At 33.8% G+C, this 18,419-nt stretch overlaps 1 protein-coding gene across 5 annotated transcripts in view; it reads right to left on the bottom strand.

The window, feature by feature from the left end:
- The window catches only part of PAN3 (poly(A) specific ribonuclease subunit PAN3), a 111,315-nt gene that overhangs the window by 48,524 nt on the left and 44,372 nt on the right, over positions 1-18,419 (bottom strand). For all 5 annotated transcript variants that reach the window (XR_012079854.1, XM_072976052.1, XM_072976054.1 and 2 more), the window contains one exon: positions 11,249-11,396. Coding sequence is in view for 4 of the 5 variants with exons in the window: in XM_072976052.1 (XP_072832153.1) it covers positions 11,249-11,396 (148 nt within the window). In the remaining variant the exon portion in view is untranslated. The remainder of the gene's footprint in view (positions 1-11,248; positions 11,397-18,419) is intronic.

The following is an 18,419-nucleotide window of genomic DNA, read 5'->3' as shown; positions in this document are numbered from 1 at the left end:
GTGGTGTATCTGGTTCTTCTCTTATTTTGCCATCCTTCAATGTGTACCTTAAATCTTGTAATATGTTAATGAGAAGAAACTTGATTCTTGTTTTTAAAGCCTCCATCAAAAATAAAAAGAACTAAAAATTATTTGAATAGGCCCATGAAGATATCACAAATAGAGGATCCTTTTTCATTCTTTTAAGACATACACAGAACCAGCATTATTTTTACTCTAGGAAAACATAAAGAAAAAGTACAAAATGTTTCTCTACTGATTACAGTAACATTTCAATTATAAAAATCATATTTGATTAAAAGTACAAATAATCTCTCTTCATTCCATTACACAATAAAAATAACAAGTTTCAACACATTCCAAAATGCTTTGCTTTTTTAAAACGTAAGTAACCTTTCTAAAAGCTATGTGGACCTAGCCAAAACAAATGCACCTCAGTTTCCATCTCTGGTTTTTCCCTCAATATCTAAAGGATTTCAGCACCTGACTTATACAGTCGTATTTTATTCCAGTTGAGTCTATCTGTGAAAAAAGGTTTTTGAACTACCTGGATATCAGAAACACTAAAAGCATTAATAAAACTATTAAGTGTGCTAAAGCTTCCTCACAAAATTTATTTAATCTCACCAAATTTTGGCAAATTTACTAAAGTCAGTTCACATTATGAATTTAGCCTGAGTTTTATCAACCACACACTCTTACATAATATTTGATGGAAACCACAGCCCTGCACAACTATTTTGCTTTCCATGTCTGTACACAGTAATCTTCCATTTAGCATAACTTCAGCCTTACCTCCATCAATAGCCTCATTTCCATATGAGTTTTCATTAATTAATTCAACATGTTATTAGATCATGTGTTAACTACAGTGCCTAAACCTCTAAAACTGTGAGTAACCTGTCCAGATTTTTAAGAACCGTTGTTTTAAAAACAACTGAATTACAATTTTAAAAACTATACCCCCTGGCCTGTATATTAGGCAACTTACTTTGATCACTGTAATATGTGAAGAGACAAAACAGTGACCTTGTTACCCCTAAACTTGGACAAATTATCTTCCCTAGCCTCTGCAATGGTGGCAGTCTTTTAAATCATAACACTTAGGTTATTTAAACGAAATCAAAACAAAATGGGAGGAGGAGAGATGCTAGCTACCAAACATTAACTCTTCTGGATCAAAAACATCACTTTTCTTCTCAAGTGGCAGTGAATGTTTATGACTAAATGATGGCCTTCATCTATAATGATAAACAATGTTGTATTGTTTATAAATAATAAACTTACTCCAAGTGTGCCTGATTACAAAAAGTTATAGATATGCACAAAATAATGTAAGATTAATATTAGTTAACAATGTAATTTTAATTTTGCATTTCTTTCCAATGAAGAAAAGCTAATACCAAATTAAAAAGAAAAATTAAAGTTTGATTTCAAGAAATGTTCTCACTGACTCAATAAACACTTCCTATGTTTTCTTTAACATTAGAAACAATTCAGTTGATCTTTACATAAAAATCTTAAAACATGCATATTAAAATGTAACATACAAACAAAAGATGTGTGATTACTAGTTCTAGATCCATGAAATTTAAAATTTCAAACAGCCAAGGTACTTTTATGCTATTCATTTCTCAGGTATACTGAACACTTTATTAGTTGTATCAATAATCAGTTTACATTATTTGTGTCCCATTACTACTACTATGGTAGAAGAAATCCCTGTTGCCTAAATTTTACTCAAAACTGGTATTGGTGATCTTGGCTGAGCTTCAGTAACCCTTGTAACAATTAATTCAATGGTTACTTATCTGATAACTCAGTTACTCAGAACATAGACTGGAACCAGGAAAGTGAAATTAGCCTCAGGCAAAAGATACTTTAAAGCCTCATGTACCTTATTCACAGGCAACAATTCAAGTCCTTGACTCAAAGTCTTTTTTTTATTTAAAAGAAGATTATTTGTGTTCTCAGCAGATCAGGAAGAGAAGAAAAGGGTTCCAAGAAAAAAGAGGAGAGAAGGCAGTAAAGAGCATTAAGTAGAGCAGTGGTCCTCAAAATGGTACCCCAGGAAAAGTAATCTTAATCAGCACCACCTGGAAACACATTAGAAAAGTAAATTCTCTGGCTCACCCAGACAGACCTACGAAGTTAGCAGCTCTGGGAATGGGACCGAGGGAGAAGCAGGTTTTAATAGGTACTCCAGGTGATTCTGATGGACTCAAAAATTTGAGAGCCACTGTCCCAGAGATAGGAATCCTAACAGCACCACAGAGTCATCAATAAGAAGCCAGTAAGAATTCACTAAAATGGTTCAAATAAACTACCACGAGTATGTTCATTCAAGGCACTACATTCGGGCACTTTACCAGATTTGGGGATCAAGAGAAATTACCTCCAAGGAGTTATAATCTAACTGGAGCAGGAGGACAGTGGAAAGGGTAAAGAATCCAAGAAATTATACAAAACACCAAAGCAAACTGCTCTTCAAACTCTTCCCTTAAGGGTATCAGCTGTATTCTGGTTCAATACAATCACTGGAGCACATCAAGTCGAGCATGAGTCATCACCGAAAGGTTCAGTTCCTGTGAAACAACAGAGCACTACAAATCTGGGGAATCTTTCTGTGAAAAACTGCTGAGAATATAAAGCTTTGACAGTAAAATCCAAAAAGCTACTTATACCCAAAAAGTTCCAGATAGGAAACCTCATTTCCCACGATGCTAGACAAATCAGTTACTATAGCTGCTTTGGTGATTTCTTTAAAGTAGGTAAGTAGATACAAAAGATGTAAATAAGATAATGCCTCAAAAATGTATTTACATGAGATAACCAGGATCAACTTTAAACTGGGCATCCAAAGAAGACTGTAGATGAATAGATGCAGGGAATGTAGGATAGCTGCTTAAAAAAGTGAAAGTCCGGATTTTGGTGGACAATCATGATTGGAGAAGCTTTCAGACAACTTTCAGGTTTGTCCCTAACTCCCCACTCATGCTCCTCCAGTGCTTTCCCCTTCCAGCCAACTGGAGAGAAGCCTACAAGCCACTTGATCTGGGTCCTTAACTGACTATGTGAAGGAGAGCATCCTGTCAACCTGAACAATCTGCCCTGTTCTGTTACAACAGTAAGAAATAAATTTTTGTCTTGTGAAGGCATTACTTTTGGATTTGCATGTTTAAGCAATTTAGCCTACAACATCCCAACAGTGGGCAGTAAGGTTATGGTCCATAGTAACTATGGCTTAGAGAGTGTTTCGGTGGCTAAAATTATATTAATATCCTATCAATCTGTACTGTTTTCTAAAAGGCACAACCCACCCCCCACAAAGGGACTATTAGTTACTAGCTAATATTTATACGAATACCAGTCTAAAATTTGGATGACCACATCTCAAATATGGAAAAGATGTTTATGAAATCACAAACCATCTCATTTCAGACATATCAGTGTATGAGATTCATGACTGAAAACTCCAGAACCAAACATGAATACCACAAACACGCAGTCCATGCCTGACTGTCTGCCAGTATGCACGGCTAGGTTTTACAGGCCTGTGTGCACGGGGGATTTTAAAGGGATGCGTCTCTGATGCCTTTCCTCTTACTCAGATCCTTCCCACATGCCCTACTCTAGGGTAACTGCACACCCAAAAGTCAAAAAGAGTAAGAAGAAAAGATGACTTTCACATATGAATATGACTAGCCAAGCTGAGAAGAATCAGGGAAAATTCAAGAAATAAAAGAGGCTGCCACCATTCAGTTCTTTCCTACAGAATTAGAGGACTGACCTCACTGGCACGTTACAAACAGTATAGTAATTTTGTACACACAAACTCTCTCTACTGAGTACCTACAGTGTACCAGGTACCACTGAGCCCAAAGTTTAAAGAAAAAATGATCCCTGGGGCTCTCAACCTATTTGACTCAAAGGAAATTTAAAAAAAAAAAATTTTCTGACTCTCCACATCCAGCTGAGAACCAGGAGTGTTCTTGGGCATTTACTACACGCTTTCTCTGCCTCTTAGTTCACTCAGAGGCACTACGGTGCTCTGATTCGCCCTAGACGCTAACCTTACACTGCTAAAACAAAACTCACTTCATCTCCACCTGTGACACAAAGGATCTTCCACTTACACATCCTTTATCAAGGAAGTCTATATGCCTTTAAAGTCCTTTTTAAGTCCAGGACAAAAATCAAACCCCTCTTTCCCTTCTGATACCTCTCATCACTGTCTTCATTCCTGTCTCCTTTTAGTGTATCTATCTATTCCCTTTTGGTCAACGTGTCACAAAACGATAGTATTTTAGATCTGGAAGGCACTTTAAATTATCTAATATCATCTTTTAATTACAGAAATGAAGATGCTAAAACACCAGGATCAAACATGTGCTCAAAGCTACACAGCTGCTTTAGTAGAAGAACTGGTACCATGCTCTAAAGACACCAAGTCATTATCCAATGAAAGCAGCCCCAAAGCAGCAGGACATGTTGCCGCAGTTGTAGATCACTGAACCTACAGCCGAAGGGAACCCCTACCCTCTTCCATCCAGCCCCTACCTCTTAGTTAAGGGACAAGTTAGCCAATACATGAGATTTAAACAGGATGTCCACAATAGGAACTCTCAAACCTAACGGGACACAATAAACCAGGGATTCCCTAACCAGCAGAAAAGGATCTACCAGTAGCTATTTTAAGCCTTACCTGACCGGTCTCCAAGCCAGCTGCAGCAGCCACATCCCCCTCTGCGCCATTAACGTCATGCCTCAGTTTCCTGAAATTCCCAACTGGGAAGAAAATAGAGCCAGCAGGCACAGCCAACCCAGTTACGGTTCTAGTCGTACTGTTAGTACTCTTCCCTGGGACGTCCCCATCTGCATCCATACACATGCATGCACAGGGCAGCCTCCACCTAGGATGAGCTCCACATTACAGGGCAATGGAAAGACCTGCTTCACAAAAACCTCAGGGACCCCTGATCTTAATATAAAGTTTTCTTTTATTTTTTTAATCCCCAATTAGAAAACCTGGACAACTCTGAGTGATTCTGCTGAATACACCTGAAAAACAAAGTAGTTACAAAAATAATTTTAAAATAATACAAAAATTTAACTGGTTTTAAGAATATTTTAGCACCTCAAAACACACACTGACTCTAGTTTTGATGAAGTTAAACTTTCAACAGGCATATTTCTGTTCCTCATGTGACTATTTATCTACATCCTCTTGAACATTTGCAGTTTTTAGGAGTTCTTCAAAGATGTTTACGGAATTATTAAAATTCACTGAATTAAGAGATACCTACCAATTAAATTTTTTTTCTGAGATAAAAATGCAGCTTAATTAAAGGAGCGTTTATTAGGCACCATCTTTATGCCTAAATTTGCACTAGGTAAGAAATGACACAGCCTCTTCTTAAGGAATTTGTCATGTGCTTAGGAAACCTAGATTGATATTTAAAACAATTAGAAGAATATTTTAATAGTAAATTACCTCTAATGCTATTAAGTGTCAAAATAATTCAGCGAAATCAGTTAAGACTGAAATATCAAAATAAACTCATTATAGAATTACTTGACTGTCCCACAAAATCCATTTAATAAAAAATAATTACAAGGAAAGTCTAAGTTACATCCTATAAAACATTGTGATGTTTTGGAATTACATAAGTATTTTAAAAATAATTTTTATTTTCAGCAATTATACTACTTAGTAAAATACAAAATAATCTAAAATAATAGCTTATAGTTTTTATGCCTTGAATGATTTTAATATAGAGCATAAAATACACAGTGAAATTTAAAATAGGAACATAGATATTTACCATCTGCAAAGCCATAGCTTCAACCTGTTAGCAGCCTATGTTCCCAGTGGTACATACACTCTTAGCTGGGTATCCGAGTAGTCATACAGTTAGGTAGACATATTTGTGGATTTAATACTACCCATATTAGCTGTTACATTATGACCTACAAGAGTCCATGATTTTTGACCTATACAATTTGTTAATTTTACCAGTACTTTCCCAGTTTGTCCTCTTTATGAGTCACACAAACATCAGTTGTATGGACACACACATGCACGCCACTAGTCTAAAAAAAAAAAGGGAAAGGGCTATAATGTAGGAAAGATTTTAATTTATTCCATTCAATACAAAGGGAAAGAACTAGGACTAGTGGATAAAAAAAGACACGACAGAGTTTAGTTCAACAAAAGATATTTTCTTTTTTATTCAAAATATTAAAATGTTCACTGGGCTGCCTTGGTTAGCTAAGTAACTCCTTAATACTAGGGGGAGGGTACAGCTCAGTGGTAGAGCGCCTGCTTAGCATGTACTATGTCCAGGGTTCAATCCCCAGTACCTCCCCCCAATAAATAAACAAATAAATTTTAAAAATTCCCTCTTACTGTAAGTGACAAAGCAGAAGCTATATGATAATCTCTCAGGAATGCCATCTCTAAACTGCCACAAGGCTAAACTACGTAAATCCCAAAATTTCCACCTACATCAATGACCAATATCAGACTATCACATAAGCCAACTACGATGCAACTTAAATGAGGTAAGCCTCCATTTCTTCATTATGGTCTGAAATACTACAGAGCTAATGAATCACAGAACTTTATTTTTTAGCATAGAACCTTAAAACTAAAAAAAGATCTCCTTTTAACATTATAATAGTTTTAAATAGTACATTATACATATATAAAGTTGAATATTTTTAACAAAGAATGATGAATAAATATTAATTTCCCCTTTTTCTTCCCCTTCTTTTCCCCCACACCTTGCCCAAGCCAAAAAAATGAAGAATATTAGCCAATCTTACCTATCTATCATTTTGGTACCCTCAGGAATATATAAGAAATGACTAAGTATTTCAAAAGACTGGATCTAAAAATATAGTTTACATTTATCTAAAATATAATAAAATTTGTAATAAGTGAATATATTTAATAATGGTAAGTTTAGTATAATAATTAAATGCTTCTCCCCAAATCTCACCTGAGATATTTGAAAATACTGAAAAGTCACTTACAGCTCTCTTTCTCATTTATTAATCAATAAAGGCATTTTTAAATTCAAGAACTATCCCCCTCAAGTGTGCACAAACAATTAAGCAGAACAAGATTCATGAGTCACAACTGTACATTAAACTACCAGATGATTCATCAAAACACCACCCAGAAACGTTCGCTCCTGTTGCTACCTCTCTTAAAATCACTTTTAAACAGATAGTGGCCAAGACTGAAGTAATTAAAGTACACCAAGACTTAGTTTACTAAGTCTACTATCAAATCAAAATACTCTTAGGAAAAATTCTGATAAAAAACTACTCAGCATTTAGTTCTCATAATAAAATTATTTTTCATAGCACAAAAACCTGAAGTATAAGCTGCCTTTTCACATACTTAGTGACTATTTCTAATGACTATTCAAAAAATGTTTGCCTAAAGCAGAGCTATTAGAAATCTGTATTTTAACACATTATTTTAAAAGTATTCTTACTACATCATACTCAGGAAATAAATTTTGCTAAGGGTGTGTTAAACCAGTGCTTCTTAACTTTTGGAAGACTGTGAACCTCCAAGAGAATAATACAAGCTGTGACCAGAGAAAAATGCGTATTTACAAATAAAAAAAATACGTATATAATTGTAGGGGTTCTAAAAGACAATGGAGCCCAAGTTAAGTGCCATACCCCAAATAACTTCATGAAAGATATTCAGAAATGTAGCTATTGTTCTCAGGTTAAATGTACACAAAACAACTAAACCTAAAGATCTTTGATTTCTTAAATTAAAATAAAATGACTGGATATACAATTCAATGGAAACTTGACATGTCCAGCTTATTTTAACACATTTAAATCCCTTTAAACCTAATTAGCTATTTAAATTCAAATAACTTTTGTATAAAGTTTTACTTATTGCATTAAAACTTTTTTAAAATATAAACTGTGCTTTTTAAAGTAATCAGAACAAGTTTTAAATGAATTTGATTCCCTCAGGATCTACTCTGTTCCAGGCACTAGTGGGGTGTATGTATCTTTCTGAATTAATTCTTATTTTGTGGTTGGCTTTATTCCTCTGATAACTATGTAAGTTTAAAAAGCTAAAGCTCTAAACATTCTTAGAAACAATGAACAGTACATAGATGTAAACTAAAAAAGAGTATGTACAGTATATTGCGGGTATGTAATTACACGCAATATACTGCATATATGCAGTCAATTTGTAACAATTCTACCTAATAAAACTGAAAAATGAAAAAGAAAAAAAGAAAACATAAAATGAAACAAAAAATAAATAAATCATGTTTTTAAAGTAATCAAAATGAGTTTTCAAGGAACTTGCTTCACTCAGGATCTACTCTGTTCCAGGCATTCGAGGAAATTTGCTTCTGTTCCTTACAATTTGAGGAAATTCAAAATCTTAATATCTACTCAACTTTGCTCAAAAGATATATTTTGAGCATACATTTTTGGTGAAAAATATATTAAAATATGTATTTTTTGTATATAATGAAAATGACATTGTTCTATAGTTCACATTTAAGTGTCAAAATATTTAAGTTCTTGTATCTTTTAGGAAAACAGTAATGTGACAAATTTTCAAGGATAATAATTTCTGGAATAGAAATTGGAAAAAAGAGAAAATGAAACTTTACAACAGAAAGTTACCAGTTTACACCTTCAGTAGACAAGGAGCACTAAAGATCAATTAAACAACCACTGAGGTAGGTAAAACTTCTAAGACCTTCCTTATTCTACAATCTTAAATAAGTGGAAATGCCAAGAACCTTTCCTAAGTCTTCAAAAAATAACAGTTATGGGTAAGAAGTAACGGAAGATACTGAAGGAATAAAATGGTTTTTTGAAAGTAGGCAGACCTAATTTTTTTTTCTTTGTTCATCTCCAGAGTGTTAAGACATTAAAAGGAGAAAATAAAAAATGCAAAACCATTCATCACTCCAGTGTTTTTTAAAATATTTTAGCTTAGTTGATTGTCACTTGAATGAAGAAGTTTTTAAATAACTGGTATAAAGAGTTCAGGAATACATTTAATATAATATAGTGACCTATTTTCAATTATTCCAGACAGTAATTATTTTTATTAATAGGAAGTAGAATGACCATTTTAATGTTAGAGCTAAGCAGAAGAGTAAATAGTTTCTCAACTAATTTTTAAATTAATGCATTTAATCCTAAATTTAGGTTGTGAAACCGAATTGGGACTAATACCTACATACAAGTTAACTCCTACTGAAAAGCTTAAACAAATACAACAACATTAATGGATTTTATAATTAGATGTTTTCAAGATCTAAAATTCCCTTTGACATTTTTAACTCCCCCAATATTTAAAAAGCCTATCTTTTTAATGACAAGCCTGAACTAGTCCGTGCAAAGATATGAACAAAATATTTTCTCATGAAACAAGGGAAGATGTGTTGTTAGGCTAAAATAAATTGGTAATTAAGAAAGCCAAAGTTTTCTGTGGATACCATTTCTGTAGGTGCTTTATAAACACTGCTCAGAAGTCAGAACCATCCAATAAGAAACTTTAGATGTATAGCTGACATGTAGATTTTATGCTCATGTAAACACTGTGAACACACCTTAGAGGGAGAAAAATCATAGTAGCATATTACTTACAAGTAAAACTTTAAGGCTACCAGGGACATTCAATTATGACATTGCTCTCTAGGGAAGAAGGGAAAATGTTTACAAATTTAACTGAACCTGAAAAGAGCCAACGTAGAAGAAAAGGTAAAGGGACAAGTAAGGGCGAGGGAATTGCCAGGTACATCTCAAGGCCCTCCGTATAAAATTACTGAGGAAGTTTCATCAGAGAATGATGTAATTCTTGCTTGTATTTTGTTAATAAAATGATCAAATGCTCACTGGGAAAAAAAAAAAGGATGAGTGGGGGATGAGTGGGGAGGAAGGGAGGGAGAGAGAAGGGAAGGGAGGGGGAGATGGGAGAAGAAAGGGAAGGGGGAAGGAGAAGTGGGGAGAGGGAGAGACGGGGAAAAGGAAGCATTAATAAAACCCTTGGCAACACAAAGTTATTCAGCCTCTGAGAACATTGGACACTTTAGAGCTACACCAGGTGCTCTGTTCTATACAGCTATTATCATTGTCTCTCATTCTTCTTCCCCAAAAGGTCCTTCAATATCAATATCAAAACCAACGACCTATCTGACTGATTAGACTAAGCCCGGGAGGCAGTAATAGTCCCAGGCTGACCTAGATAGATCTTTTGGCTTTACTGTATATATATTTCATCTTGTTTCTGTTTCTTGAAACATTCAAGACCAAGCAATGAGTATCCAGTACAAGTTCTAGAAACATAATCTGTGTGGGCAGCTTAACCATTTTACAAAGGTAACCCGCTCAGCACTTACTATGAATTCAATATAATTGTGCACACCTTGCTTTTCTAATTAAGGTACAAAGCAGTAGGAATGGGTGATGTTAAAATTACCTAAGAAATTTTCATATTTTTATATAAATGTTTATGTTACAAAGCAGAATGCAGAATCCACATAAATTTTTAAGAGGACCTTCTAAGACAATAGGGTTCCCAAAGGGTCACTATAAACTATGCCTCAAGAGCATTTGTTCAAATTCTTCTGCCACTAGGGGTAAACTTGGAAGAAAGTGACTGTGAAGTACTGTTTTCCCTACCTCAATGACCCCTAATGTTTTACATTTCTTTGCTACTATAGTTTATAATACTTTATCCAATTTAAAATTACTACTATAGATTTACAATCAAACATCAGAAGGCAATACGTTCTAAACTTTTATTTAGAATGATATAAATTATCTTTTAGAAATTTATTTCAAAAGGAGGACCCTGAAGCATATGTATACATCAATATTCTATTTTTTATGCTTTTACAAAAGTTTTTGAGTGAAATAGCATTATCATTAACTTTCAAAAATAGGGAACTATTAAAGTCCAGGTAGATTTTTTCTCAATAACCATTTTCTCCTTTAAATTTTATTTTTGTGCTTTTATACATCTTTATATTTAATTTTTGTTCATATTTAAATTTTGCTTTAAAAGTTTCAACTACACATTTGATCTATGGTACCAGGACCTACAATATAACACTCATAACGTGTTCAAATGTGAACTGCTGAAAAATACAATTTCAGTTCTGATAAACTAATGGCAAATAAATGGTGCTTAGAGATCTGATACCTGGAACTCACTGGAAACAGTTACTCAACTTACCTGGTGCTAATCCAGCAGCAGCAGGACTTCCCAGGGATGGGTGAGAGAACACTTGAGAGAAGGCAGACATATTTGACTGGGACACGTTACTCAGCCTGGAGGTTGATCCTCCTTTAGGAATAAACTCGCTTGCAGTAGGATTTGGTGTCTATTTAAAAATCAAATATAGTAAGTTAACATACTTTAAGCCCAAAAAATACAATGAATCTACTAGGCATTATTCCACAGTGCTTTATTTACTGAGTAAAATATTTTATTGAAAGGATTTACAGGGTTTTTTGGTTTCCATATTTTGAGGTGGTATAATTAAATTTCTTGAAGGAAATGTTTAAATCAAATTTGAGTGTTTTAATCATTTAATTTGCAGAATTTTCAGAACATGAAAATTTGCCTTTATTGCTAAATAGATATCATTACTAAACTATCCTAACACATTTTAGAGAACTGGGAGGTTGAAACTACCTCAAAACTGAGCAACAAGTTTCAAATTTAATATCCTTAAACCACTTCTACCAGGATAAAGGTCAAAACTGCCTTTATTCCAAAATTAATCACTTCCTTCTTTATAAGCTCTTAAGACTTTTCCCCAATAATACGGTGCCATGTTATTTAAATAACTGTAAAGATGAGAAAAACACTTAAAAACAAGGTAAACATGTGGGAGGAATCAAGATAAAAGAAAAACACAACAGAGGCCCCAATGTATACAAAGTATCACATGTGACTTCTGTTATATTAAAAATATTTTACTGAGATTACATGAAAAAAATTTCCTCCCAGTTGTACAATGTCACATTTTATCTAGTCAAGTGGCACAGTACTTTTGGCTTTAAGACTAGCACACTGTAAGACTGTAATTCAAATTCATAAACGGCCTATATTTTGTTTGTGTGGAACAAATGAATATCCTAAATATTTTTTTGAAACAGTGACCTACATGCTTAAGTATAATGAAAATTCAATGACCATCCAACATTAATGATATTTAAATTCAACTTCCAAAAGGGTCAACCAAGGAGATAATTTAGTATATTCGTACTTCAGCCTACAGTTTATGTGTACGTATAAACTAAGTTTAAAACACACTGAATCATGATGCAAAAATTTTAACCACCTAGATTATTTTAGAACTGGTCATTGGAATGTAAAAATACACTTCCACAGAAGACAGAAAATAAGAAGATGGACTAATTACGGTACAATCCAAGAACAACTTCCCTTTTTGATAAACGACACTTTAAACTGCCAAGTTAAGAGTCCAAAACAAAATACTAGATTTAGAAGACAGCTAGTCAACAGGCTAACCTAATTTTAAGCTCTAAAACAATGGTATTTTACTAGTTACATTCCAGCTAAAATTAAATACAAAGTGACAAAATAGAGAAGAAATGTTAAAATCTGGGCTGAATTAAAATATATTAGGTATACAGAGAACCTCTTTTACTACCATATCTAAGACACGAAATTCTGAAGGGAAAAAAAAAAAAAAGAATCAGGCGTGAACGAAAATACATTTTCCGAAGAGGAAAAAAAAGTCTTCTTCTATCAATTTATGTGTCTATTTTAAAACTTTCCAAATTCTAAAGTTTTCAAAAATACTGTCATGTCCTTTAAAACTATGGTCAAATCCTTACTTTCTGAAGGAGAAAATAAACCACCACATTTTATTGAAGTAGTAATCCTGCGTTATAAAGGAACAAATGGCTACCAACAGGACCACTTTAGAGCTTAACCAGCATGTAGCAGTTAATGCCAAATCTGTTTTAGAAGACGAGAGTAATGATAAAATCAAACAGACTGATAACTTGGTAAAAGGGTTCAAAACTCTTAGGAGAGGTGGGGACCTCAGGACTAGAAGATTACCAAAACACAGCAAACTTAGCAACATTAAGAAAGAATATCTAGTCCTGAGGAGCAGGTAACATCCAGTTTCCAGTTCATTTATACCCTACATTTACCGTGAGTAACAGACTTGATTTCAAAGCTGAGTCTCTCTAAATTAAATCAATTTTAAATTAATTTGAAAGACTACTTTTAAAGGATCCTATAGTGGAGAAAAAGGGGGGAAGAGTCTATTCTGCCTTTCCCAAACAAGTCATATATAAAATGTCATTATAACAAATTACAAAGGTCCTCCAAATCTATTATGTTATTAAAAGTAATGTAAATGAAAATTTACCACTAACTGCAACTTTCAGAGACTCAACAACCATAGATGCAAAAAACCTAACAGCAGTGAATTTTAATTAAGAAGTAAAATTAAGGGAGTAAACTCTTCCATCCTTTTTCACCTAATTTAAGATCGGTGGTTTGAGAGTTAATTTCAGATGAGTTTGAAATGAGAAAAAAGGTAAAAGAATCTAAACGGTAGAAAAAAGACATGGGAGGTACAACACGAAAAACAAAATCCAAGAATAAAAGAGTAGAGCTACTATTATTAACAGATAGTATAAATTCATCCAGCCCAATTAGAGAACTTAAAGAAACACTTCAAGAAATAAATTATTATAATAATTAGATTATTTTTCATGGTAAAATTAGTTAAAATAATAAAAATGCATCCTTAAAACCACTTTAATATTACTCATTTAAGACATAAAAATAAGGGTTTTATAAAGTAATAAAATAGCATGGACACACACCTTTAACATGTTAAAAAGAGTATTACTTGTTTTGAAAGATAAAGCAAAACCGGCAACCAAAACCAGGATCACATTGTTGATGAAAATGAAATCTGTTCATTAGAAAATAAACAATTTCTTTTGGCTTTAGGAGGTGAAAGTCATTTCTAGAAAAAAGACTCAAGGACTTGGGTAACATAAATTTGCCTAACTTCAACACCACCGCAGAGAATGGAATAAATGAGAAAAGAAATAGTGAAAAAGAAAATCAAAGTTTTACTATTCCTGCCCTATGATTTAGATAATCCCTTCATAACTTTCTAGCTATATTCCTATAATTATAAATGTATGGGTTTTTTAATATACAGATAATTATATTTCTATCCATAATTTCTATTCTAATTCCTACTCATATTTTAAATTCTAATTTTCATTCATATATTAAACAGCTTTAAATGTACATTTGGAAAAAAATCAATGTTTATTTAAGTCAAACAACACATTTACTTTGTGAGAATTCATTAATAAAAATAGATTTTAGGTTCTCATACACTTAAATCTACACTGCAACTTTCACGTCCAAAACAACCAAGTCCATTTTATTTTGTGAGTTCTCCAAACTGACATTATCCCCCAACATTTGGATATGATCCCTGTCCCTACTCACTGGACAAAAATATACTAAATCAGGAGTTACGACCCTCTGCTTAAAAAGTACTGTTGTCTAATTAATGTCATTATATTTTAAATGAAATAATAATTATTCAATTCAGACATCCTAACCAAACAAAATGAGAGTATTTCCTATTTACAAATGACCAATAAAGCTTTTTTTAACAAATGAAATAATTTCCTGATGAGGTTTCTAACTCAGGATTAAAACAACTTTATACTTTTCTATGATTCCCTGGAAACTGTTACTTTTAAAGTATAATTCAGTATTTAATACTCTGCTGGACTCCACTACAAATAAGAGTACTTATTAAGAACACAATAAAATTATTCAATTCCATTAATTAAGGGACTAATTTAATAAACAGTGCAGGAAAATAAAAATTTCAGCCATTATTTTTTTTAATTAGATAGAATGACAGGAAGAAGTTTATACTAAATGAAAACAGAACACAAAATATTATGCAATATTTCATTGAAAATATGCCAAAAGGTCTGTAAGACCTAGAAAGTTGTCTTAAGGTGATGTGACAAATGATTGAGAAGTCACTAGTATCCCTGAACATTGGTCAGGCTTTTAAAAAGTACATAGTAAACTCAAAAAAACATAAAATATTTTCCAAAGTATATCTCCTTGTAATGAGCTTAACTTGCTCTACCTCCTAATAGCTTTATAAGGTGCTAACAGTAATCTTTCTATTCCAAATGAAACATGAATGACCTGGTAAATTTTTCTTAACAGTTTTATTCCGGTAACTGCCATTTAACAACTGCACATACTTAAATGTAAACTCTGATAACTCTTAACATAGGTGGACAATAGGAGGTCACTACCCAAATCATAAAAATGACTATCTCCATCATGCCCCAGAGTTTCCCCAAGTTTTATGAAATCCCTCCCTCCCGTTCCTTTCTGCTCCCCTGCTTTGGACTCCAGGAAACCAATGATCAGCTTTCTATCACTACAGATTAGTCTGGATTTCCCAGAATTTAATATAAATGAATCTTACATACATATGTATGTGCTGGGGTATTTTTTTACTAGCTTCATTCACTTTGCAACAAGATTCATCCATGTCATTGCCTCTATTAATATTTCATTCATTTTGTACTGATTAATATTCAGTGATAATCATTGATTTGGGAAAATTTCTCCTTTTCTAATACAGGCATTTAGTGCTATAAATTTCCCCTCTGATTACTGTTTTAGTGGCAAAACTATTGACCTGTTTCATTTTCATTCAGTTCAAAATACTTTTAAATTTCCCTTTCTAATTCTTCTTTGATTCATGAGTGATATTTAGAAGTGCATTTTTCAGTTTCCAAATACTTGATTCTTCAAGAAACCAAGATTCTGTTATTGGTTTCTAATTTAATTCTACTGTGGTCAGGAACACATCTGTATGACTTGAACTTTTTTAATTTACTGAGATTTATTCCATGACCCAGAAATAGTTTGTCTTGGTCAGTATTCTATGTGCACCTGAAAAGGATATGTATTTAGTTCTTATTGTACAGTGTTCTATAAATACCAAACTGATTGAGTTGTTCGTCTCCCATCTCCTTTTAATTTTATTTTTTCTTCCTAACAGGCACTGAGGATTGAACCCAGGACCTTGTGCACACCAAGCATGTGCTCTACCACTGGGCTATACCCCGTACCCCTCTTACTGATTTTCTTTCTCTTCTATTACTGAGAGAGGAGTATTGAAATCCCTATCACTGTCTATTTCTCCTTGCAATTCTACTAGTCTTTGTCTCATATACTTTAACCTTCTGTTACTAGGTGCATAAACGTCTTTAAGAATGGTGTATCTATGCTCCTAATGAACTGTCCCCTTTATCTTTATCTAACGTTTCCCAGTATATTCTCTGCTCTGAAATCTACTCTGTCTGATAGGAACACAGCTATGCCAGCTGTCTTTTGACCAGTGCATAGTGTAACTTTCAATCTACTTCATGGTTATATTTAAAGTAGCTTTCTTGTCAGCTTCTTACAGGTGGAGTTTGCTTTTTTGTTTAATCCAATCTGAAAATCTCTACCTTTTTATTGGGATGTCTAGACTACTTACATTTATTGTGATTACCAACATGGTTGGGTCTAAACCTACTCACCATCTGGCTATTTGCTATTTGTTCTTCTTTGGGATTAACTTGACTGTTTTAAACTTCATTTTATCTCCTCTCCTGGTCTGTTAGCTGTAATCCTCTCTGTTCTGTTATTGTAGTGACTGTCTCAGGTTCTATAGTATATACATATTTAACTTATCACTGACTGTCTTAGTCTGCTAGGACCATAACAAAATGTCACACATTGAGTGGATTAAACAATAAAAACTTATTTTCTCATAGTTCTAGAAGGTGAGAGAGTTCAAGATCAACATGCCAAGAGGTTTGATTCCTCCTGAGGCAGCTCTCCTTGGCTTGAAGAAAGCCATCGTCACTGTGTTCTCACAGCAACAGCCCTTTTCTCTGCACCCGTGCATCCCTGGTATGTCTTTGTCTTCTTCTAAGGATACCAGTCATATTGGATTAGGGCCCATCCCTACAACCTCATTTAACCTTAATTAAATCTTTAAAGGTTCATTTCCAATTACAGTCACATTAAGAGTTAAGGTGTAAAGTAATCTGGGGAAGACACAATTCAGTCCATAACACCGACCATCGCTGGGCCTTAAACCACTTCAGATACAGGATAACAAGCTCACACTGCTATACTTCCATGTCTCCCCTCCCAGGCTTTGTGATATTACCACCATTTATTTGATTTCTACCTATGCTATAAACCCCACAACATTCAGTTATCTTTCAAAGGGACTTCTTGACTAAGGGGGAGAGTCTCTTACACATACTCATGCAGCTACAGTTCTCAGTGCTCTTCACTTGTTTGCACAGACCCAGGTTTCCACTGGGTATTTTCTTCCATCTGCCTGAAGTCCTTTAGCATCTATCGAAGTGCACACCTACTGTTGGTAAATCCTTTCAACACTTGTGTATCTAAAAAGTATTTATTCTGCTTTTTTAAAAATCTGTAATTTTGAAATTATTTCAGATTCACCAGAAGTAGTATCCTTCATCATCTTTCCCCAAAGATACCATCCTGTATAACGAACCAGTTTTGCAAAACCATAAAATTCATGCTGGTGCAGTAAGTTTAACTAAACTACAAACTGTCATTCAAAATTTCACAAGTCTTTAAACATACTCATTTGGTTGCATTCTTGTAAGAGGTCTTCCCCAAGAACAGGGTTCTAAGGTGACATTTTTTCTCTTCCTTATTTTTAAAGTTACTGCTCCACTGTCTTCTGGCTTGTATTATTTTCAGCAAGAAACATGCTGTCATCTGTACCTCTGTTCCTCAATAATGAGTATTTTTTCCCTCTGGCTGCTTACTTGGTATGTGCCTTGGTGCAGTTCCCCCCACCTCTACCCCAGCCCCTGCCTTGTTTCTTTTGTGCTTATGTTCATTGAGTTTCTTGTATCTGTGGGCTTACAGTTGTCATCCAGTTTGGAAAATACTTGTCCATTGTTTAAAGTATTTCTTCTTTGCACCTCCCCCAACCCTGGTAAAAGGTAAGAGTGTGCCAGGTTGCTTCAGGTTATCCCATGGCTCACTTTTTCTCTACTTTTTTTTGGATAATTTCTATAGCTGTAACTTCAAGTTCACTATCTTTTCTTATACAATTTCTAATTTGTCATTAATCCCATTCAGTGTATTTTTCATTTCAGAAATTGTAGTTTTAAATTTTAGAAGTTTGATTTGGATTTTTTAAAAATATCTTCCCTGTCTGTACTAACATGTTTAATCTCTAGCTCCCTAAACATATGAAATATAGTTATGACAACTGTTTTGATGTTCTTTTATTTACTATTTACGT

This window comes from Vicugna pacos, chromosome 14 (assembly GCF_048564905.1).
Source record: "Vicugna pacos chromosome 14, VicPac4, whole genome shotgun sequence".
Classification (NCBI taxonomy): domain Eukaryota; kingdom Metazoa; phylum Chordata; class Mammalia; order Artiodactyla; family Camelidae; genus Vicugna; species Vicugna pacos.
Note: the sequence above shows the minus strand (reverse complement) of the source record. Positions and strands in the feature narration are given on the sequence as shown.